This window comes from Pollachius pollachius, assembly GCF_949987615.1.
Source record: "Pollachius pollachius genome assembly, chromosome: 20".
Taxonomy (NCBI): Eukaryota; Metazoa; Chordata; class Actinopteri; order Gadiformes; family Gadidae; genus Pollachius; species Pollachius pollachius.
Genome location: NC_136953.1, coordinates 7,562,727 through 7,588,026, shown reverse-complemented (window position 1 = coordinate 7,588,026; position 25,300 = coordinate 7,562,727). Strand labels below are relative to the sequence as shown.

Genomic DNA, 25,300 nt, shown 5'->3' with positions numbered 1-25,300 from the left:
ACACTCTCTGGGGACATTCTGTATCCCTCTGCGCTGCTACTGTTACCCCTCTCTCTCTCTTTCTCTCTCTCTCTCTCCTTCCCTTTTTGTCTGTTTCACTTCCTCTCTCTCTTTCATCTCTCCCTCTTTCACTCTATCCATCGCTGTCTTTTCTCTCTTTTTCTACCCTCTTCCATCTCCCCTGTCCCTCTCCATCCTCCATTCTCTCTCTCTCTCTCACTTTTATCTCTTGTCAATCCCCACTCTTTCTATCCCTCTCTCTCTATCTTTATGCATTATTGCTCTCTTTGCCATACCCTAGCCATCATCTCCAAATCTCTCTATACCCCCTCTTTCAATATCCCTGGCTCCCCCCCTTCTTTTCCCTCTCTTCCCCTCTCATCTCTTTTCATATTTCTCTCTCCCTCCTCCTGTGATTGTTGCATCTCTTTCCTCCATCTGAAAAAAATTGTTGTCCTTGAAATGCTGCAGTGCTCTTGATGCAGAGAGAGAGACCCAGAGAGAGACATAAGAGAGAGAGAACCTGTAAGAGAGAAAGAGACATATTCGAGGGAGGGAGAGAGACAGAGATGGAGAGAGAGAGAGAGAGAGAGAGAGAGAGAGACATAGACAGATTAAAAGAGGGGGAGAGAGAGGGCGAGAGAAAGAGAGAGAGAGAGAGAGAAAGAGAGAGAGAGAGACATAGACAGATTAAAAGAGGGGGAGAGAGGGCGAGAGAAAGGGCGAGAGAGAGAGAGCGAGAGAGAGAGAGAGAAAGAGAGAGAGAGAGACATAGACAGATTAAAAGAGGGCGAGAGAGTAAAAGAGAGAGCGGTTACACGCCTACCACAACTCAGTCAAGCAGCAGGAGTTCTGAAAACTGCCACACAAAAATAACTCCCTCTCTCCAAATGCTTTCTAAACCTTGCACGCCCCCATCTCTCACCAACACCGCGCCATTCCCCCTCTCTGGCTAAGAGTCCACTACACTCCTAACATGGTCATAGGGGGGACACCTCAGGGTCTGGTCCGGGGGATTGGGTCAGAAAAAGGTAGAAATGCAGGAAGATTTAGGGGCTCAGTCGGTGACTGTCAAACACTGGGGGGTGGGAAGGGAATGTGTTTGAGTGCATGTACATTAAGTGTGTGTGCGTCAGTAGTGTATGGTGTGTGAGTGTGCTTGTGTGTGTGTATGTAGGTGTGTGTGTATATTATGAGTGTGTGTGTGTGTATGTAGGTGTGTGTGTACATTATGTGTGTGTGTGTGTGTGTGTGTGTGTGTCTGAATGGTTTGCGTTCACGTAAGGTTTGTAAGTGTGCGAGCGTGCGTGTGTGCGTGTGCGTTAGTCTGTGCACCGAGTCATCGGTTCTCTCGACTCCACCCCTTGACCATTGACCCCCCCCCCAGACAAGGCGTCGGCGGCGAAGCCCCAGGACCCTGAGGAGGAGGTGGACATCGACCTGGAGGCCCCCGAGACGGAGAAGGCCGCGCTCGCCATCCAGAACCAGTTCAGACGCTTCCAGAAGAAGAAGAAGTAGAGGGCCTCTCCCTCTACAACCAACACAATGTACGCACAAAGACAAAACCACTCCAACCCCATTAATATAGAGAGATATATATGAGAAAATAAAAGTTACTTTCCACTATAGAAGTCTAAAGGTTCAGCTTTCGGGGGAGGGTGATGACGGGGTGAGGTGTGGGAGGGAGGGGGGGAGGGCGCAGAGACCAGGCAGTCCAGCATGATGTTGTTTTTGTTTATTTGTGCCGTGTGTCGTCGATACGGGAAGAGACCAAAAAAAAAAGACAAAAAAGATGACGGTGGAAACGAAAGACGGAGAGAGAGAGGGGGGGGAGAGAGGAGGAGGAAGGTTAGGCGAGGAGGAGGAGGAGGAGGATGAGTGAAACGAGTACTAAAGAGTGTGGAGGTGAAAAGGGGAATAGGCAGTATTTATAATCCAATCAACCGCGTGCTGAAACACCAGCGGACACGGCTCCTCCACCCACTCCTGTACCTCCACCTTTATACAACACACCCCCTCCTGCCTTCCACACATCTCTCTCTAGTAGCCCTTGACGCTTCACAAAACTGTTATTCCTCCCCCACCCTCTCCCACACACACACACACACGGATACACACACACACGCACACACACACACACACACACACACACACACACACACACACACACACACCAACCGCCACGACTCAGTCAACCCCCAGGCCCCTACGGGCTGTAAGCTAAACCCGGCTAATGCACACACACACTCTGACACACTCCCTTAAACACACCGTCACACTCTTTTAAACACACACTCCCACTCATAACTAATAGAGCACAGCCCCCCTCTCTGCTCCTCCTCCCTGAGTGAAGCACAACCTTTGACTCCGGACCACCGCATGGAACACAAGAAGCGACCCCGCCCCCCCAACCCACCCCTTTACACCACTCTCTCTCTCCCTCTCTCTCTCTGGAGGTCGATATCATTTACCCCGACTCTTTGTACTTTGTTGGGCCACTATCGCTCCATCCCCCTCCCCTTCCTCTCCCCCGACCTTGTTTGATTTGGTCCTCTCTCCCTCCGCCTGACCCTCTCTGCCTTTTGTTCTGTTTTCTGTGTTATCACTCCATCTCTCTCTCTTCCTCCTCCCTCGTTTCCTTTGACTCTCTCTCCATCCGACTCTTGCTTTGGTCCTCCGTGATCACTCCATCTCTCTCTTTCTTTTTTTGTGGAATAAAAGAGCGCCCGAAAATCAACACCACTGGTAAACTGACCAATCACGTGCCAGCGATACAGACAAACACCGGAACCCCATGTCCCTTCAATCAGACCCTCCAGGTGATAGGAGGCGGTCGTCATGGAAACTGTGCCGCTACCGGTGTGTGCTCGGAGGCCGTTGTGCTGCGGGCGCAATCGATGTTAGGAAACACACGCACGGTCTCACACACACACACACGCACACGCACACACACTGACGCACACGTGCCGGTCTGTGATGTCGCGGCAACGGGCCCGGGTTTGTCTCCATCAGTGTCCTCGCGCGGGGTCCGCTGCCGACGGCGGGCGGCGATAATATTATTACCCAGGGGGCCGCTGGGCGCTCCAATGGCTCAAACGACGCGTGACTTTAGCAGGGATCCGCAGAGGCGACCGCCCATCAGTCAGCCCCGGACACCCGCCTGTCAGACTCCGCCCGGAGACACGGCGGACGGTTCTGAAATGGACCTCGCGTGTCGTAACTTTATCACCTTCACCCCGCAACGCTCTTCAGAGAACAATCATTCTCTGTGTCCGAACTGTCCTTCTAATCGTTAATCCTTCTTCCCTGTGGCGATGTCCCCCCCATAGCCTAGTGGTTAGCGTGTTCCAACCCACAGCTCAAAGGTTCTGGGTTCGATCCCCCAATGCCTGTCGCCTGGCTGTGAAGGTGCCCCAGGGCGAGATGACCCCTGACCTCTATCTTCCCTGTTAATGACACCGATCTAAAAGAAACTAGCTCTTTAAATGGCAGCCCTGCATAATGACCGCTCTATATCGAGATCTATATCTGTATCGATATGTTGATGTACAGCTAAAGCTCTCGATATAGGCCTGTAGGGTCGACACATCCTGCTGTCCATCTACAGAGCGGAAAAATCCAGAGGTCTGGTAACCACGGCAGCGTCACCCGACACGACGCATCCTTAAATAAACACTTGATAACGGATTCGGATCGGATAGCATTACCCGCTGAAACCTGACGCACGCCGTCTCGGGTTCGGAGCGGACACACGCAGCGCTCAACACACACACACACACACACACACACACACACACAGAGTGATGGAGCGAGGTTAGAGATATGGGTAACTGGAACAACTATGAGTAATTAGAGCACACCCACACACTCCCATTCATCCAAAGCTTCTCTTGTGCACATGCCTTACTCCACTTATGAAGCACACTGTGCAACACACAGACACACACACAGACACTAACACATGCACACCGTTCCCGTAACACAGATTCCAATCTTGTCTGGCGGGACAACTTTTACGCACATAAACACCCTTCTACTCCCGAGCTCGCCTCCTCTCTCTCCCCCACACCTCCTCCTCCTTCCCTCCATCCTCCGTCTCTTCTGACCTCTCACGTCTGGCTAATTACCCGCCGTATTATTGGTAACGTAACCTCTTTCTCTATTTTTAACAGAGACGCTTGACGTCGGTAATCTCAAACAAAATGGCACAAAGCTTGTCGGTGTCTCTTACCCTAGTTTTCCCCGCCGTTTTGTCCTCTCCCCATCGCTCATCCCAGAGATCGGACCAACTGTCAGGGGTAGGGGAGGGGGGTGATGTCCGTGGCACCATTATCATCAGCCGGGTGTGTGAGGGCTTTAATGATCCGTTCTAATGAACCAAACTGGTTCCCCAAGTAATTGGACATGGGTGGGAAGGGCGGAAGAGATGGATATCACTTACAGATAGCACAAATGACGGTTTAACGGTTTGGTTATGTTTTGAAACGGCAAGCATATTTTCCTCTACCGGACCGTTTTTTTCGTTTTTTTTTTTTATCATATTTCCGCGACCGGGGATCCTGATGGACTTGTGCGTACATGTTGTCCCGCGCGAGTAGCTAAAGAAGCTATAGCCCCCGCCAGCTCCCTGTGATTCCCTCAAAGTACAGCCCATAGAACATCTCACTAATTCGGTTGAAGCATCGCAACGCAGCCAGCTGTGCCACAGTTCTGCCGTGGTTCCCCACGTTCGTTCCGGCACGGGATCTGACGTGCATTCCCAAAAATAAGACTCTTGTTTTTTCCACACACACACAAAGCAACAGAGAAAGCAATCTCTGCTCTTTTTCAAAAACCACGTTAACCTGATCAGACGTTGCCGTGTGGACTCTGATGAGAGTCGTCCGTTATGTAAGGAGGCCAAAAGGAGGTTTTCTTTTCCTCATTTCTTTCTTTCTCCTCATTGTTTCTTTGCCAGTGTTTGTTGTCTTCTTTGCTTTCTACTCTGACCTCAATCCTTCCTCCCCCCCCCCCCACCCCGGAGGCAACCAAACACTGGCAACGAATCACAACGCTGCAGCCTTGACATGGCATCAAAAGAACCTGGTACTAACACTCAAGCCAGTACTTTACCACAGAGTACACCAAGTACTACAGTGGGTGCCCCCTAAATACTTAACGACTATAAGTACTACTATAAGTACTGATGCTATTGGTAGTACACGCACTCCGGTGACAATCCTCTGGCGTGGACAATGTAGTACACGGTAGTATTTCTACAAGTGTACTACGTTGTACTATGTTTACCGTAGTATAGGCATGCAACATGTTCACTGGTGAGATGACAGCTGAAATGTACTGGCTGAGGTTCTCTAAACGTTACTGGGAAAGTTTGTATTCCAGCCTGTGAACGAACATCAAAGCCATATTTCAGAGGACAAAAAAAAGAGACAAAACACCAAAAAAAATGAAAAAGAGTATATAAAACATTCACGTACCGTACGCGTCGATTTTCTTTCCCTGTGTTTGTTTGTGTTGTCCTTAGTTCTTTTGAGCAATAGTTTGGTAGCCCGGCTTAGTGAGACATTTTCAAATACACACACCCTCCTCCTCCTCCTCCTCTTCGTCACTAGGGCTTTCACGGTTGCTACGGTACCGACCACACTGCGAAGAAACACATGGCAAGAACAATTAGTCAAAGTTAATGGCAATTTTGCCATTATATTCATGATAAGTGTAAAAGAAGAACAAGAAGATGTGTATATATATATATATATATATATATATATATATAATGTGAACCTTTCATTTGAGTGTACGCTATGGGACTTCCTGTCCTTTGCAGTGTGGCCAATCAGTGACCACCGTTGTATCAGGGATAGCATCAGCCAATCAGAGGGCTGCTCAGAGCCCCTCCCACCCCATCATGAACCAATCCAAACTCTTGTTCTCGTTTGCTCCTTTATCTATCCTGAGTACATTATTGAACTATGTTTTAGATTTTTTAAACATGTACTATTTAAACGTGTACGATTCTGCGTGTAAATCTTAAACCTTACTTGTGAACCTGGATTTATTTTTGTGTTTTTATTTCACACGGGGAACTGCATGTTACTGACCATGTTTGTGTGTGTTTTACAATATGAAGTTGTGTATCGGGACATCTCCATCACATCTTGAGGGGCTGTTCTGGGCCCCGCGGAGGAGGAAGTACGACCCCGACTTCCTGTACTGTGTTTTCTGCACTAAATAAAAACTTGCATATTGCTGCATATTGCTTACAAACGCTGCCCTGATGTGTTGTTTTTTACTGGCATACAGAATCCCTCTATCCCTCTTTTGCTCTCACTCTCTTCATCCCTCACTTTCTCTCAATCTCTCCTTCTTGCCCTCTTTCTCTCGACCACTCTTTCCCTCTTCCTTTCTAACTCTTTCCACCTCACTCTAGTCTCAAAAAATTTCTAAAATCATCCTTAATCTAATTGCGATCAACATATCGATGTGGTCTCTCACAAAGCTTCTTGTCCTTTAACCAATCCAGCTTTTAACCTTCTGCCAAAATATTCTTAGTCCCGCAGAATCTACACTTTTTGCTTCCACAGTGAAGGTGCTAGTGAATTACCCCTAACAGAAATATAAGCCATCCCTAATCCAATCCCTGAATGTGACCCTTGCCTCATTGCATCATGGGAGCAATCTGCAAAAAAAATGTCCATCGAGTTTCCATCCATCGAGTTTCCCTGGGAGCTGAGAGTGATGATGTTGTCTCTGAAAGTGGGACAGACGCCTACGGCGCTTCTGATTAGATCTGTTCCCCAACGGCCCTCCCAGCCAGACACCAGCATCACACGAGGAGGGAACGTTACCAGACCACCAGACCAGACACCAGCATCACACGAGGAGGGAACGTTACCAGACCACCAGACCAGACACCAGCACCTCCTGCAGGAGGAGGTCATAACCAGACCACCAGACCAGACAATAGCACCTCCTGCAGGAGGAGGTCATCACCAGACCACCAGACCAGACACTAGCACCTCCTGCAGGAGGAGGTCATAACCAGACCACCAGACTAGACACTAGCACCTCCTGCAGGAGGAGGTCATAACCAGACCACCAGACCAGACACCAGCACCTCCTGCAGGAGGAGGTCATAACCAGACCACCAGACCAGACACTAGCACCTCCTGCAGGAGGATGTCATAACCAGACCACCAGACCAGACACTAGCACCTCCTGCAGGAGGAGGTCATCACCAGACCACCAGACCAGACACTAGCACCTCCTGCAGGAGGAGGTCATAACCAGACCACCAGACCAGACACTAGCACCTCCTGCAGGAGGACGTCATAACCAGACCACCAGACCAGACACTAGCACCTCCTGCAGGAGGTCATGACCAGACCACCAGACCAGACACCAGCACCTCCTGCAGGAGGAAGTCATAACCAGACCACCAGACCAGACACTAGCACCTCCTGCAGGAGGAGGTCATCACCAGACCACCAGACCAGACACTAGCACCTCCTGCAGGAGGAGGTCATAACCAGACCACCAGACTAGACACTAGCACCTCCTGCAGGAGGTCATCACCAGACCACCAGACCAGACACCAGCACCTCCTGCAGGAGGAGGTCATAACCAGACCACCAGACTAGACACTAGCACCTCCTGCAGGAGGAGGTCATAACCAGACCACCAGACCAGACACTAGCACCTCCTGCAGGAGGAGGGGTCATCACCAGACCACCAGACTACATTCTAGCACCTCCTGCAGGAGAACCAGGTCTTAACCAGAGGACCCGATCCTCGGTTGACTTACCTGCGTAATGCACCTCTATGGGAAAGAGGTTCTGGGTTCGATCCCCCACGGTCCGCAGCCTAACCAAACGGCGTCCTAGAGCAATTGACCCCACACCCCTACCTGCTCCTAAATGGCACGTGTCCGAATTCACCGCCAGTCCCTTTGGATAAAAGAGTAGTTGGTTATTTGTTTATCTTTATCAAAACAGTTTAAGAGTGAATTCAGACATAGGCCTGATGACCTGTAGGCCTACAGGTGTTTCTTGGTCGGAGCCTAGATCCACAAGGCTGGAAGGAACACCCCAACAATCCCACCATCAAAGGATCAGAACTTTAGTGCGATATTTACAGCACCGGAGTCACACTACCGCTCGATGATTTTATTTAGACACGTTAAGCCTCAATCTTAACACAACTCGACCACGGCTCAGTGTAAATACCGCGGAGTGAGAGTGGCACTAGGGGGTCATTAATCACGTAGGAGCGGAGCGATCCGACAAGGACCAACAGCCGCGCTGAAGTCCTACCGGAGCCCGCTGCCAGGAGTACAGATGAATGAGCGGAAAAATACTCGCGGTAAACACCGGGGCGGGCGAGTACACCACTCACCCCCTCACACCAGTCCCGGGTTCTGGGGTCGCGTTATGGATCTCATCTCCCATCGCCGTGGATACAGACGTGTTCTGAGCTTTAATGGCCAAGGAGGCCGTCTCTGCGGTGTCTACGCCAACGGGGGGAAACTGTAACTCTGGAACGGCTTCAAAGTGTTTCGAAAATATTCTCTTTCATGGGGTTCGTTGCGAATGCTTTATTTAGATGTCTGTGGGTTTTCAAATATTTTTGTTAGTTTAGATTATGAGATTAAAAGAGGCGACCAAAAGACAAACCATAACTATTTTTTCTTTGGGAAATGCACTAAAATTGAGTTGAATTGAGATCATGTGTGGTCCTGCGCATCTTTATCATCATCTTCGACCACAGCTTCCTCTCTCCATCACTACGTCGGTGACGTACATAGAATGCTGAGGCAGACTGCAGTATCTGCACGGGGAAACACATACCGGCTTGCATACAACAGTGTACTGAGATACTACATGTGTGTGAGTGTGTGTGTGTGTGTGTGTGTTTGTGTGTATGTGTGTGTGTGTGTGTGTGTGTGTGTGTGTGTGCGTGCGTGCGTGCGTGCGTGCGTGCGTGCGTGCGTTTGTATACCCTCCATGTATTTCTGTGTTATGCAAATAAAAACGTTTTCACACAGAAAACACCAAATTGTAACAACAAAGCACGAAATTGGGGCATGAGGGATAGAGACCGAAAAAGAGAGAGCGTGCAAGAGATTGCAAGAGCATGCGAGCACAAGAGCGAGAGGTAAGAAACAGAACACAATAAGCACAAGAGAGAGATAAAGAGATGGGGAGAGAGAGAGACAGAGAGAGAGAGAGAGAGAGAGAGAGAGAGAGGGGTAATAAACACAGAACACAGTAAGCACAAGAGAGAGATAAAGAGATGGGGAGAGAGAGAGAGAGAGAGAGAGAGAGAGAGAGAGAGAGAGAGGGGTAAGAAACACAACAATTTGCATCACTGTGGGGAAGAGGCAGTTTAGAGTGAGCAGAGGGGCGATCAAGGTGTTAAAGAGACTGAGGGGGAGGAAAGAGAGAGAGCGGGTGAGAGAGAGAGCAACAGGAAGTGAAGGAGAGAGAGCGGGCGAGAGCGCCAGAGTGAGAGAGAGCAGGAGAGAGAAAGAGAGAGAGAAAGAGAGCAAAGTGTCTATTTATAAACCTGAAAGGGAATGTTGAAATAGTGTTCCGGAAAATGAATAAGAAAAGAGGATGGGGAGGAGGGGAGGAGGGGGATAGTAGCAGATGAAAAGATGTAATGGCATAAAGAAAAGAGATTGCAGAGAAATGGAGGGGTAGAGAGAGAGAGGGCAGGGGAGTGAGAGAAAAAGAGAGATAGAAAAGGGGAGAAAGGAGGAGGAGGGGGAAGGTACAGAGTGGGAGAAAAGCAAAACAGGAGAGAGAGGGGAAGAAAAATAATATGAGTGATGGGAAAGAAAGAGAGAGAGAGAGAGAGAACGAATGAGCAAGGGAGGGAGTGAGAGAGAGAGAGAGATAGAGAGAGAGAGAGAGAGAGAGAGAGAGAGGGAAGGGATAGACAGATGGGGAGCAGTAGAGAGAGAGGGAGAGAGAGACTGGGAGGTGTTGTAACAGAATACATTTACCTTGACTGACACTGCGACAGAGCAAGAGAGAATAGAGCTAGAGAGTGAGAGGTAGGTAGGTAGAGAGAGTGAGAGAGGGGGGTAGGTCGAGAGAGAGAGGGGGGGGGGGGTAGGGTTGAGGGAGAGGAGAGAGAGGAAGAAGACGGCAGAATTGTCATTCTCAGAATGTTCATCCCGCAAAAGGCTCCGCCCCCTCCGGAGCATCATCCTGCAGGGCTGGATCCACGGAGAGGGAGCTGGGGAATCACACGGGCATACTCATCTGGACGCGCGTGACTTACACACACACACACACACACACACACACACACACACACACACACACACACACACACACACACCTATAAGGGATAACACCAATTGAATCGTTTACTTTTGCTTTATTATAGAGCAGAAACATGAATGTTTTGTTCAAATAGGACGGAATATATTAACATGCCCTGTGAGTAATTTTTTTCTTTCCCTCATTCGCTGTTAACACCCTAACATCATAAATGAAACAGCAAACAATAACCGGTGAAGTCACGATGGAACTAAAGAACATAATGTGAAAACATCAATAAAGATGAACAGGTAAATGTCTTGGAAGGTGAGTGGGATCGATAGGGCTGTAGAAGGCGGGAGAGATGTTGTATTGTAATGGCCTATTGACATCTATTATGCTTCACGATCAAACACCACCTGAAAAGTCAATGATCTTTCCTGAGGGATGGGAGGAGGTAAGGGGTGAGGTAAGGGAGGTGGGCCTGGAGTAGGAGAGAGAACGAGAGAAGAACCGGTCAGAACTGGATGGATGTGGACATTCGGTATCAATATTTTTCTGCATTAAGAAAGCCGGACTACGTTTCAAATATCAGTGTCATCTTCATATTCATCTTGATATTAAAAGATCCCAGACGGGAAATAGTGGAAAATTATTTATTAACATGTTTTCCACTGTCTTTCCCTCTATTGTTAATCTTTCAATAAATGTAAAATTAAAGAATCTAAAAATCAGTTTCTAACTGTGCTGAATCTTGCGTTTCTTGGTTACATTCCACCATCTAGTGTTAGAACTGTATCATTACAAGACGCGGAAAATTAGACAATTTAAAGCTGAATATGTACAGTTCTGGGGTCCCATTTATAACCGTTGCGTACGCAAAAAACGGGGCTGAAAGTGGCGTACGTGACTTTCCACGCCAAGGTTGTGATCTATTAAAAACGAACTTGACGGGAGAATGTGCGCAGCCCTAAGCAAACTCTGACCCATGCGTACGCATGGTTTGGAAGAAAATGAGAATTGGCGACACAGACGGTGTGGTGGTGAACTGAAGTACGACTGAAGAAATGTAGAGTGAGAAGAACAGTTATGTTTTATCCTCGCCCTTAATACATTTAATTTCAACCCGTACCATGCGTTAAATCTATGTAATCTGAATAATTTAAGTCAACTGCGTTATTTCTCAGTTATAACTCCAGCAACATCTCCTTAGAATCGAAATCAAAATTCAAAATCAAACTTCTCTGCATGGAATAAAGCATCTGTCCAACATGTGTCAATAACATAATATTTGTATGTGACACTGTAAACACATAATCAAATGTTAATTAAATCCCAAGTGTGGAAAACCAAGCCACGTACTCCTCATCACAATCGTTATATTATTGTCCGTTCCTCTTGATGCTTCTCATGACAAATCAGGCATTAAAAAGGGGTTATGTTCAAGAACATTTAACATGGGTGACTACAAGCTGATTATCCAAGGTGTTCTTGGTCAGTCTTATTACCGTAACCCTGTAAATACAGCGTTGAGCCCTGTGCGTAATGCTGCACCATGGCACTGCTGGAGGACCATGCAAATGGCAGGATTCGGAGGGAGAGGGTCTTCAGGGACCATAACGATTTAGTGGTACATAAAAATATGTACCTTTATGTCAGACCACTTCTTTTTTAATTCTGGGACTGTGCGCTCCGTGCCACTGACAGAGTTCACTGCTGCAGCAACATGTTGCCACTCACTCTGCTTTTTGTTGTTAGTGATCCCAATCCCATGACCGCCGAACAAAAGTACTTTTCGGGCCTCCACCTCACCCAAAAGTGTCTCCACTTAAACCTCTGTGAAATTTCGCTTTTTTGCTTTTCCCAGTCCTTCTGCCATTGTTTCCAACAAGACATAATACTTGCATCTGAGTCTGCTTTTTATGCAGCTCGCATTCATGAGGTCGTTTGCATTGACCATTTAAAAATGGAAGGGGCATGTACAGGGCGTTACGTGAAGCTGATTGAGCTGCGCACACTTGTAGGCACTCTGTGATTTATGAAGCAAAGATTGCTTAGAGGTGTGCGTACGCAGTAATGATCCCACGCACAGTTTTATAAATGAGACCCCTGGTGAATTTGCAGCTCTGCCAATATATTACCAAGACAATTGTTCGTTTATTAGTTTAATTATTTATTGAGATATTTGTCAATAAAAAATAAACACAAAATAACCTGCTCGGAATTTGAATCCGATACTAATTTAAAATGTGTAATATTTCATGCAATCGATTATATTCTATATACTGTGTAAAAAATGCCATCAGTCATCAATCCAAATCCATCTGTCCAAACCCAGGAATAGTAGTTAATACTTGTATAATTATTTATTAAAAGTGCAAAATACAGTTAGTACACATACATATTAAACTCATAAATTGAGTCTGTTTATCCATCTTTTTAATTGAAAAACTCTATGGCCACCCCTCCCTCCCCTCCTCCTTCCCCATACCTCCAAAGTCCAGAGTGACTCACCTTCAATAACACGGTTTATTTCCCTTTAACAACAAATCCACAACCTGATGTTAGAAGTTTCTCTAAAGGTTGCAGAAATACAATAGCTAAAACATGTTTTTAGCAGCAATCTTTACCGTATTACTTCTAAGATTATAGCTTTTATTTTGAAGGTTCACATTGAGCTTTCTGTTCTGAAGGTTCATACTGAGCTTTTATAGTGAAGGCGTATTCTGAGCGTCTTGTTTGCATACCCATCAAGAGTCAGCAGCGCAACAAAGGGCCCAATGTGTGTGGGTGTGTGTGTCGGCTGGGCGTGTCAAAGGGTTTTGGTGTGTGTTTGTGTGTGTGTGTGTGTGTGTAGGCGGGGGGGGGGGGGGCGGGGTAGATACCAGAGTTTCAGGTGTACCTGTTGGTTAATCATTCACTGCAGAGTAGTCACACAGCACTAAACTCACACACACGTTGAGACACACAAGTCGAGAGGAAGACATGAGTAAGTCCAAATGCTTCTTCTATGTTCTGTTCTTTTTGGGATATTCTTTAACTGAAGGTCTTTCCACTTTAAATTAATCTCAGATCAGTCATGTTTAGATATTGAATCCCAGCCGATTTGTATCAGAATAGGTTTGTTTTGTTTAAAAAAGTTTAAGTAACCTCTATAAAGACAAATCTTGGGAGATCTATCACTTTACCTCAGAGTTGATGAGCTCTTGGCGATATACACATTTCAATATATATAGTCTCATGAGAGCTGTATTGTACAGTACTTTACATGTGTGGAACTGCTGAACCCAAAGGCCTTATTTTGTTTTCTTTCGAATGTCACAAGACATGTCTACGTAGCTGTCCATCCTGAATGTTCACATACCAGACATTCATTCTCACACAGGGCTGGGAAAGACAAGAGATTGTTTTGAAAGAATTCCCTGGTCGGTGTGAGCTATGTGCTAGCAATGTGGCATGTGGTGTTTAAAAGCTGACTGTTGGGAGTATTACCGTTGAAGGCTAATGGTGGTCTCTGATTGCATAACCTACAACGGACACATTTGAGAGATTTCCTCACAGGGATTAGCAGTAAACATGCCATATTAGTGAACGTACGTTCTACGACCCAAATAAATAGACATGAGAAGGGATTAGGGGTGAAGGGACAAACCACCACCACATTCATCGCTCCACCACCTCCACCCACCATCTCTCCAGCTCCATAACCTAAACTCCATAACCCCCCATCGCCAAGCCTCCATTCCTCCACCTCGTCTCACTTAATGTACTCACTTGTTGTATGTCGTATTTAGTTATAGTACTTAGTCGTGTAGCATCTTATCCTAGCTATCTTTGTTGTACACAGGGAATGGATTAACCTAGTGATTAATGGTGCTTTGCACTTTGCACTTCTATCAACATCCTTATTCCACCGACAGCAATATATTGCTTCCCTTTCTTATGACAGATGTAGGTAGCTTTTGAAACAAACGTCTGCTAAATGTAAATGTAAATCTCCTCCTCCCCTCTCGACACTTCCTGCCTATGAGGGGTGTAGGCCCAGAACGGCTCCCCCGTGTGTTGTTAACCTATCTCCTCGTCCTCTTCCCCCCCCCCCCAGACGCCCCCCGCAGCCCGGCGGGACTCCTCTCGGAGGACCAGTTCATGTGCTCCATCTGCCTGGAGGTGTTTGTGGAGCCCGTGTCCACGCCGTGCGGCCACAGCTTCTGCAAGGCCTGCCTGCAGGGCTACTGGGACCACAGCAAGAAGTCCCTGTGCCCCATGTGCAAGAAGAGTTACTCAAAGCGGCCAGAGCTCAGCGTCAACCGCGTGCTGGCTGAGATCTCCACCCAGTTCCTGGGGCTGAACGTGGGCGGCGCTGGTGGTGGCGGTGGTGATGGTGTGGATGGAGGGGCCGGGCCGCGGGGGTCCACCCTGAATCTGAGCTCCGGCGCGGGGGCCAGCGGAAGCCTGAGAGACGGGGGCTCACCGTCGCGAGTAAGAGGCGGGGCCGACACGAACGGGGACTTTGCCCGCGAGGGGGAGGTGCCGTGCGACGCCTGCATCGGGAGGAAGGTGAAGGCGCTGAAGTCGTGTCTGAACTGCCCCGGCTCGTACTGCGAGACCCACCTGCGCCACCACAAGAAGGTGGGGTGCTGCTGTCCGGTTCTTCTTATTGTTGCCGTTTGAATCAAAGCAATGCTCAAAACCACTAACAACAATCACTACTGTCCATTTGGCCTACGTTCATTTAGCAGATGCAGATCCAGAGCGGCTGATAGTTCCTTTGGATACAACTCTATCATTTTAGTTGCAAGTCTTTTTAAGGAGCAGGGTGGAGAGTATAGAGACAGAACATTAAGGAGCAAGCAGGGGTTAGACAGTACAGAGACAGGTCATTAGGGAGCAGGTAGGGGTTAGACAGTACAGAGACAGGTCAATAAGGAGCAGATAGGGGTTAGACAGTACAGAGACAGGTCATTAGGGAGTAGGTAGGGGTTAGACAGTACAGAGACAGGTCAATAAGGAGCAGATAGGGGTTAGACAGTACAGGGACACAATCTGGCAGAGAGACAGACCCAACATATGAATCACAGACTGCCACCTTTAATCAGGGTCCATCCCCTTCAATCATGAGTTAACGATTCATTAGTTAATGATTAACTTCTAGAGTGTTAGAACTCACACTTGAAAGGAGACATAGACATGATTTCAAAGCCCATTCTCTTCATTAATAATGAATTACCCCATTCAATTCTGAGTAGTAAATTCATGCGTAATTAATACATTTAAGGTGCATTCTTGCATTAAATTGGACGCGTGAATCAGGATATAAGCTCAAAGGCAACCTGATATCGTTGGGAAGACTAACCAGTAGAACTATCAGTCGCTCCCCTGGGGTGGATATGTAATCTATTATGTTAACACACGCACAGGCCTGAGTAAACTTATCATCTCCTAATATTCTGCTGTCGTGGAGTGTGACTGTGGTTTATGCCTGGTTTATGCTTTGTGGAAGCATCCTCACCTGGCCAGAGTGATTGGACTCTGGGTGAGGCTACTTATATTACATCTACTTATGCACACAGGTTGAACCAGCCATCGCCACACCTAATTAGTCTGAAACGATGGCTGTGTTGTTATAACTCTAGTTCTATGATTTTAGGCTACGGCGGCTAGGCTTTGCCTTATGGGCTTGTCCCGTGCGCGGGCTCGCGCACAGGACATCAGCCCATAAGGCAAAGCCCAGACGACGTAGCCAACATGAAATATAACCAAGAGTTCAACTCTTGAATGAACCGGTTTTCAACATCCTCAACCTCATCCTCAATCCTGTCTCAATCAGGGAAGTCTGGCAGGGAACAAAATATACCTTCTCCCCAATGGCCTGGAAGCAAGTTTAAGTTTGAATACTTGCTACAATTGATACCAACTCGAAAAATCCTGTTCCACCTATAACCATTAGCAGTAATGAAGTCACCAGGTAGAGATGGAATATGCCTTTCTTAAAGCTCTTTCTATTGTTTCTGTTCTCCGGTGAAAACCGGAGAATGTCGGTCTATGGCATTCACACACCCAGATTGGTTGGCATATCTAGATATAGATTAGATAAAATGGGTAAGCCCTAAGTCAGCTGGAACTGCAGCATGCATTATGAACACATAAGGCCACTGACTCCTAGCAATACAATACAATAAAGAAAACACTTAAAAATACAATTTATAGAAGCCTGTATATCATAGTATCACAAGTACAGTATTTCAGATGTAGCATTACCCTAACAAATGTTGCTCTACGTCTACATTTCTCTTTTTTCATATTCTGTCTCTACATTTCTATCCCTCTGCATTTCTGTCTCCCTCTCCACTTTTCTCTTTCTCCATTTCTGTCTCTCTCCACTTTCGTCTCTCTACACTTCTGCTTTTCTCTTCACGTCTGTCTCTCTACACTTCTGTCTCTCTCACCACTCCCGTCTCTCTCCACTCCTGTCTCTCTCTACACTTCTGTCTCTCTCACCACTCCTGTCTCTCTCTCCACCTCTGTCTCTCCACCTCTGTCTCTCTCTCAACTCCTGTCTCTCTCTCCACTCCTGTCTCTCTCTCCACTCCTGTCTCTCTCTCCACTCCTGTCTCTCTCCCCACTCCTGTCTCTCTCCCTCCACCTGTCTGTCTCTCCCCTGTCTGTCTGTCCAGGTGAAGACCATGTCCTCCCACCGGCTGGTGGATCCCACCTTCCACCTGGAGGAGAAGATCTGCAAGAAGCACCAGCGACTGACGGAGCTGTACTGCCGCACCGACAACGCCTGCATCTGTCCCGCCTGCGCCAACACCACCCACAAGGCCCACGAGGTGGTGTCCGCCGACCGCGAGTTCAAGAAGCAAATGGTGAGGGGGCGGAGTCACGGCCGGGGTCAGACCAGGAACATCATCTGTTGAGAGTCAGGTCCTACACAACCCTGCTTGTGTAGGGATCACAATTTAATGTGTTTTGCATCCTGTCCGCCCTTTCAGTACACTAGTTAACCAATATGTAAATAATTCCCAGACCTATTCTGGCGCAGACTGGAATGTCCCTAACAAAGGGTTTGAAGCAGAAAAAAAATTAAATGGTTTAAGTTTTTAGTCCTATGGTTCCCTAGATGTGAGAAAGTTTCAATTTTTTTCTCTTTTCTCTCTCCCTCTCCCTCTCTCTCTCTCTCTCAAGCTGTTTTTCTCTCTTTCGATCCTCCTCTCTCAAGCGCCGATGTCTGTTATATAGCTGGTTTTGATATGAATTAATAACCCAAACAGGCAATTTGCGCTTAAACAAAACCAAATAGATAGCATGGAAAGGAAAGGTATAGGAAAAAGATAAGGAACATGACATGCTGACAGCAAACCTCAGGGAATACCAGTTGGGACAGTGATGTTCGGGGTTGGCTATGGGGCCCTAGGCAAGATTCCCACCTCATCTGATGCTTCAGTAGTGTCCAATATCTATGGAACTGCAAATCCAAAATCTCTGTTGAAGCACTGCTCTCTACAAGTGGGTTTGAATCGGTGAAAAGAAACATATTTCAAACATATTCAGTTTTTTTTTGCAGGCTAACTTATCAAAGAGAAGGTCAGAGGTCAAACATCTAATCAAAGAGAGGACCAAGAAACTGGAAGACATCAAGCAGTCCATCAGGGTCATCAAGGTGAGGTCAAGGCTAATGCACAGTTGTTATGACTGCTAAGGATAAGCCAACATACGTTTCAAAACAGGATTGAAGCTCTGAATACTAATCCTTAGCCTTCCTCTTAGACACATCCGAGACTGAGGTGAGTCACATGTGTGTGTTTAAATGTGTGTGTTTGCATTTAAGCGTATCTGTCAGCATTTGCCAAAGATGACAGTCTTGAAGAAAAATAACACATTGAATGCATGAGATTCATGTGTTATGAATCTCATGTATATAATATTCAATCATTGGGTTCAGCTTTTTTTCGGCTGCCTTTGTTTTTAGATTATCCTGGTGTGTGTGTGTGTGTGTGTGTGTGTGTGTGTGTGTGTGTGTGTGTGTGTGTGTGTTGCTTTGACTTCCAAAACACAAACAACATTTTCTATTTCCTCTTAATCTTTTTGCTCTCTATTGTTACACATTACACACAATCCAGTGTAAAATAGATAACGTTATCATATCTTGCAAATCTTCTGGTAAGTTATTGAAGCAACTTAAAGATAGTTATAACGTCGACTAGCCACGATTAGCCATTTCAAAATCGACCCATTAGATACAAGTGAGTGCCAATAGTGGGCACTTACTTGTCAACAAAAACCGACCTATATTTGAAAATGAAATGAAATGGTGCGTAATAGCCAGTTGACTTCCCACCTGGTGGTAGGGAGGTGGCCCTTAAACCCTGTTGGACACAAAGTACTTCCTCCTCTCCCTGGGCTGGGAGGCCGTCAGACTTGCCCTACAGGTTCCACCGGTGGAACTATTCACTTGGGCACAAACACCTCCACGCAGGAGAGACTCTGACGTAACTGTATGCACAATGGGCCGTGAGGTAAAAAGAGAAGTGACGCGTAAACAAAATTAGAGAGACAAGTATGTAGAGCTCTATGAGAACATAATACTGCAGTGCTCCTATGATATACTTGTACAGTCCGTGGAGTACATTCGAACAGTACTTTATGGTGACACTGTCTCAGAGTGACATAGTTAGCGTTCATCCTAAGCAACTTTTCACCTACATGTCATAAGTTGCTCAAGGCTTTAAGATTAGACTAAACATTGAGGAATCCAAGCCAGACACCCGTGCTGGGAGTCAAACACGCTCACCACAATCACCCTGTTTAAGGATGCCAGATTGGTCAAAGCAGACCACTTGAGATCTTAATCCCGAATGATCTCAATTGGTGTACGGACCCATTACGTCCTCGCGGACCCTACTTTCGTCCACCACAAGGACCTGACGTGCGCCTCCCAAAAACGGTAACCTTCCATCGAGGCGGCGCAGCAGCAAGGGCCGTGATTGGTCCGCTCACTAAAACCTGAGGCAAAACCAACACAGGTTCACGATTCTCGACTGTGTCGAGGCGTCTTGCGTTTGTCATCGCGCTGCGTCGACGTGGGACCAGAACTGAGCCCTAACTCTTTTCTTGAGCGCTAACTTCCTGTCTCCCGCAGGCCAACGCGCAGAAGGAGCTGGAGGAGAGCTGGCAGGTGTACGCCGAGCTCCAGCGGCTGGTGGAGCAGAGCCAGGCGGAGCTGGTGGAGCTCATCGCGTCCCGGCAGCGGGAGGCGGAGCGGCACGCCCAGGAGCTGGCCCGTGGCCTGGAGAACGAGCTGAGCATGCTCAGGAGGAGCAGCAGCGAGCTGGAGGCCTTCGCCCACACCCAGGACCGGATCGTCTTCCTCCAGGTACGACCGGCTGCACAGGGGAGTGTCGGGTTCAGATCGGATGGGCTCATTTGGGTGCAAGGGGATGTTATGTGCTATACAAAGGGGGTGACAGGTGGTGTTAGCTACGTGCTGCTTGCTGCTTTCCCTGTGGTTTGGTTATGGTGTGTGGTTGCTCTTTTATGCAACCGGTAGCCACCATACCACTAGTCAGCGTATCACAGGTCACCCATACCGCTAGCCACCATACCACTAGCCACCATACCACTAGCCACCATACCGCTAACCACCATTAACGCTAGCCACCATACCGTTAACCACCATTAACGCTAGCCATCGTACCGCTAGCTTCCTTCCCAGTGTTGGCTTGTGATGGTGAGTGAGCCTACAGTAAATGTATCATCCCGGTATCCCCCTACTGTCGAGTTGTCGGTGACCACCTGACAATAACTCTTCACACTACCGACGGTATTCTAACCTCCGTGGGATCTGTGTGTCCAGAGCGCCGCGGGGCTGCCGCCGCCGCTGGAGCCTCTGGACTGGTCGACAGTCAGTGTGAGCACGGACCTGTACCTGGGCACCGTCCGCTCCTCGGTCGGCGGACTGGTCGACAAGTTCCAGGTGGAGCTCCAGAGGCTGTATGGGAAAGGTAGGCTGGCCTTCCTCTGAGCTACAATGGGCCCAGCATTCACAGTGTAATGGCAAGACTGCAAAGAGCTTTACTTGACTGACTGTGTTGTTGTCCCTCTCGGTTTCAGAGCTCAGGAAGCTTCAGAACTACGCAAGTGAGTAACTGACATTTTTTAACACGTGTTCAAAGTTTAGTTGAAGTATTTGATGTGACGGATGGTTAAGTCTTGATTAAAGTTTGAAAGGGTTGAGGTTTGTTAAAGGTGACATATTATATCAACAGGTGTGAGTGAGATTAGGTGGACACGCCCACTAGGGAGGCAGATTTTCAAAATGGCTTGTAACGGCTAATCGCACTCACACCTGGTGGTATAATATGAAACCTTTCAAGGGATTTTCCATGGCTACAGTTCCCTATGAATCCACAAGACTTGGGTCACATTGCCGGCTCGCTCTCTCTCTCTCTCTCCACCAATCAGGCGAGGTCATCCTGGACCCGGGCACCGCCCAGAAGAGCCTCGTGCTCTCCGAGGATGGCCGGCAGGTGCGCTACGACGAGAGGAAGTTGTCGCAGACGGAGAGCTCCAAGCGCTTCAACCCGGCGCTCTTCGTGCTGGCTCGTGAGGGCCTGGCGTCCGGACGCCACTACTGGGAGGTGGAGGTTGGCCGAAAGACGGCGTGGACACTGGGCGTGGCCCGCGGCTCCGCCCGACGCAAGGGCGACATCAACCTCAGCCCCGAGGGCGGCTTCTGGTGCCTGTGGCTGAAGAACGGCGAGATCAAGGCGCTGGCGTCCAGCCGGGTGCCGCTGACCACCGCGTCGCAGCCCGCCAAGGTGGGGGTCTTCCTGGACCACGACGGCGGCCAGGTGTCCTTCTACGACGCAAAGAGCCGCCTGCACCTCTACACCTTCGTGGACACCTTCGGCGAGAGCCTCTACCCCATCTTCAGCCCCTGCCTCGTCCATGAGGGCAAGAACGCGGCCCCCCTCGTGATCAGCCAGATCAAACCGAACTGAGGAGGGATAGGTGACCACCTTGTAACCAAGGCAACCGATGAAGGAGTTTGAATTTAAACCAAAGTGAACCGACGCAGTCAAGTTTTACAACAAAGCCAAAACTTTCATAAATACAATTTGGTTTGCGAGGGTTAAGAAGTTGTGTAAATCTGATATTTTTAAATAACTGATTGTCTCTTGTGTGACAGCATGTGTGACAAGATATAAGCTACTGAAGATATTGGCTACCCAACTGGACTTTTTGAAATCCCTGCTTTGTTATGGTAATGAGACAAAAGGTGACATATCTTGGCACCTTTTCTGTAAATCTGTAATTACATAGGCTAGTAAACATGACTTATATTAACTTATTTACCTGTACAAGATAAATAAGATTTTAAACAGGCTTGCTGGGTAGGAGCATTTTACACTAACACTTTACCTTAATTTTGTTTTATTAAATGATCATATCATATTTTTTTTATAAACATATTAATCAATAAGCTTCGCCTATTTGATGAGTTAGAAGACCCAAAGGCTGAACAACCAGAGAACTACGGCAGAGCCCAGTACCCGAATCAGTTCACTGATCTACACTACCCATCAAAAGGTTTGACCCTAAAATGTATATATTGTTTTATATGAATGTGAAATAAATGTCTTGAAGCTGCAGGCTGCTCTCCCTCATTCTCACGACTGTGGCACTGGCAATGCTAATCTCTCCGCCTTCAAAAAGAAAACGCAGGAGCACAACATGTTTTTTACTATTATACTACAGTTCAGCACTCCCCACCTTTTCAAAGAACAGAGCAGTAGCACCTTTGTTTTTGTTTGAATGAGAGCGCTATCCACAGGGACTTGAACCCAGGTCTCTGGAGGGGACAACTAACGATTATAACAGTGTCGCCTGCGCTTTCCTACAGGTCTGGTTGGATCTGTCAGGAGGTTACACTTGAAATCACAATAAACGTGACATGTTATTCGTCCAAAACATCGTCACTAATTCTCGCCTAGACTTAAACCCAGGTCAGACAAAAGCTGGCCATCATCAGCACTCTCCGTTGCAACCCGGGGACGCCTGATGTTTCCTTACCCTATCCGTGGTCGATACAATCATACAGAATTACTTAATGAGCATGTTGAACGTTTATGAAATAATTAGATTGTACTTGTTCTGTATAACATAATGTAATAATATGCGACTGACATCTTAGCTGGTAAGTATTCAACTAACTTTATTAAACATTTCGTCACGTCACAGTCTCCAGCTACGGTGGACTCTTAGGAACATAATAGTGTCTCACAGGATATCCTTACATCTCCCTTATACAGTAAACAAAAACAGATTCACTGTGCACTCTTAATCATAAAGTAAATAAATAATAATTTGGTGCCAGAGGTTGCCAGTACTTAGCACACCATAGGAGGACGATCTTTACCACCGCCTCATAAGAAACAGACTGTGTCACGATTACTTTAGCCTAACCTGAGCATGAGAACATGACTCAACAATAAAGCTACACATTACCTGATGTTAACTCTTTTAACTGATCATTTCCTTTAAAACAATAAACGTATTATAGCTCAACTGTGTAATAATGAGCTTACAGCCTTCTGCTATAGATCAAGTCTGTCAGGGGCTTTTCTAATGCGCTCTGACCATCTCTCTGGAGCTGCCTCTGGCTCCGTCATGACAGGTGCATTCTCCTCTAAAACCACTGGCTGATTATCTGCTACTGTTCCCTGATGTGCATGTTTGTCCCTATGCTCCTCTATTGAAGGAACTGCATTGCTGGCCTGTGTTTTGAGTAGCTGCAACCTGTTTCACCTGACCACAGCCCCGGTGTCCGTCTGGACTGCGTAGGACTTTGGAGCCACTTCATTTAGCACTGTTCCAGGGTGCTGCCAGTCCTGTCTTTCTGTGTTGACAACTCTGACTCTGTCGCTCGCCTGCAGAAGTTGCATTGCTTTTGCTGTGTGATCAAAGTATCTCTTTTGTTTTTTTGAAGTGGAACAGGTCTGTCCCAATTTTTTCCCAGGGGTGCTCCGCCCTCATGTCTGTGAGCAGCGGTTCTCTTTGCTGTCTGTTATGGTAAGTAAGGCAAGTGGCACAGTCATTGATCATCTCTGCTATGTCACGATTCATGCCTGGCCAGTAAACAGTCTGTCTGGCTAGTCTCCTTGTTTCTCTATGCCCAAGTGCCCTTTATGTGGTATTTGGAGGACCTTCTTCTGCAGCTTTGTTGGGATGACTATTTGATCATCTTTCAGCAGCAGGCCACCAGCTACCGCCAATACATCCTGGAATGAGTAGTACTGCTGGCACGCTTGCTTTGGCCACTCATTTTGCATGTGCCATATCACTTTCTGGAGCTGGCGGTCGACTGCAGTCTCCATTACTATTTTTTCTTTCAGGGTAGAGCTCAAAGGTAGAGCCTCCACCACAGCATCCACGTGGCCTCGTATGGCTTCATATTCCTCTGTGCGGTCTGTGTTCAGTCCTTGTGCTGGATTGGCCCTTGACAGAACATCAGCCACTACCAGGTATTTTCCCGGCTTGTATGACAGTTCATAGGTATACTTCTGTAGACGCATCATCATACGCTGGATGCGCGGTGTCATCTCATTCAAATGCTTTTTGCTGATAGTTATGAGTGGCTTGTGATCGGTCTCAAGTTCAATGTGTGGCAAGCCAAAGACATAAGTGTGGAACTTGTCACAGCCAAAGACGATCCCCAGACACTCTTTTTCTATCTGCACATACCTTTGTTCTGTTTCTGTCATGGATCATGCAGCATAAGCCACTGGTTTCCAATCTCCATCATGATCCTGCAGCAAGACGGCCCCCAGTCCATCTTTTGAGGCGTCCGTGGAGATTTGCGTCTTCTTACTCGGATCAAAAAACACCAACACTGGCTCTGTGCTTAAAATGTCCTTGATTTCTTTCCACTTTTTGTCATGTGTTTGGTGCCAGGACCACTCTGTGTTTGACTGCAGGAGCTGGCGGAGAGCAACAGTCTTTGCGGCCAGATTAGGCACGAATCTTCCCATGTAGTTCACCATCCCTAATGCTCTTTGTACTGCCTTCTTGTCCGTTGGCTGGGGCATGTCCGTCACCGTTTTGATTTTGTTCATGTCCGGCTGTACTCCTGCTGGTGTCAGTCGATCCCCAATAAACGTGACTTCTTGTGTGCTGAACTGACATTTCTCCTTGTTCAATCTGAGCCCGTACTTGTGGACTCTCTGAAGCGCACTGTGCACTCTGCTGTTCAGCTGTCCTGGGGTCTCCGCCCATATTATGACATCATCAATATAAACCCTGACCCCCTCCAGTCCTTCAAACACATTCTCCATTGCACAGTGAAAAGTTTCTGGTGCTGAGGAAATACCAAAGGGGAGTCTCTGATAACTGTAGCGCCCAAAGAGCGTGTTGAAGGTGCATAGGTCTGTGCTTGCACTGTCAATTTGCAACTGCCAAAATCCATGTGACGCGTCCAGCTTTGTGAACCACTGTGCCCCAGCCATCTCACTCAGGATCTCTTCCCTCTTGGGAATTTGATATTGTTCTCTGAGGATGTTTTCATTGAGGTATTTTGGGTCCATGCATATTCTGAGAGCACCATTAGGCTTTCTTACGCAGACCATTGAGTTCACCCACTCCGTGGCTCCCTTGGTGGGTTGAATGACATTTAATGACACCATTCTGTCCAGTTCTTTGCGAAGATCTTGTCTCAGTGGAACCGGAATTCGATGTGGAGCATGCACCACAGGTCTAGCATTATCCTTTAGTTTAATGCTGTATGTGAACGGCAGCACCCCTATGCCATCAAAAATGTGGCATAGGGGTGCCCCCTCTGAGCGAGGTGCGCGAGCTCTGACGACCCTGTCTACACCCACTGGTGCTTCAGTAGTAACATATGGCTTCTCAAAAATCTTTATCTGCTTCTCAGTCCGTTCGCTAGCTCTGCTCATTCTGATTGCATCTTCTAATGTCAGACTGTCGTCCCTTAGCAAGCGTTCCCGCACCTTTTTATTGTGTATTCCAAAGACTATCTG

At 47.5% G+C, this 25,300-nt stretch overlaps 1 protein-coding gene across 1 annotated transcript; it reads left to right on the top strand.

The window, feature by feature from the left end:
* The first annotated feature begins 13,180 nt into the window (after positions 1 to 13,180).
* btr12 (bloodthirsty-related gene family, member 12) lies at positions 13,181 to 21,916 on the top strand. The gene is made up of 8 exons (XM_079758348.1): positions 13,181 to 13,254; positions 14,368 to 14,894; positions 16,940 to 17,131; positions 17,830 to 17,925; positions 19,405 to 19,638; positions 20,119 to 20,266; positions 20,376 to 20,402; positions 20,727 to 21,916. Exons 1-8 carry the CDS (start codon positions 13,251 to 13,253, stop codon positions 21,263 to 21,265), a joined length of 1,767 nt encoding a protein of 588 aa, XP_079614474.1. The 5' UTR covers positions 13,181 to 13,250; the 3' UTR covers positions 21,266 to 21,916.
* The last annotated feature ends 3,384 nt before the right edge of the window (positions 21,917 to 25,300 follow it).

Excerpts from the sequence above, each read along its gene's own strand:
- btr12 (XM_079758348.1), top strand. Across the intron at positions 17,926-19,404 it reads AGTCCATCAGGGTCATCAAG|GCCAACGCGCAGAAGGAGCT; the intron begins GTGAGGTCAAGG and ends TGTCTCCCGCAG. Across the intron at positions 20,403-20,726 it reads GAAGCTTCAGAACTACGCAA|GCGAGGTCATCCTGGACCCG; the intron begins GTGAGTAACTGA and ends TCCACCAATCAG.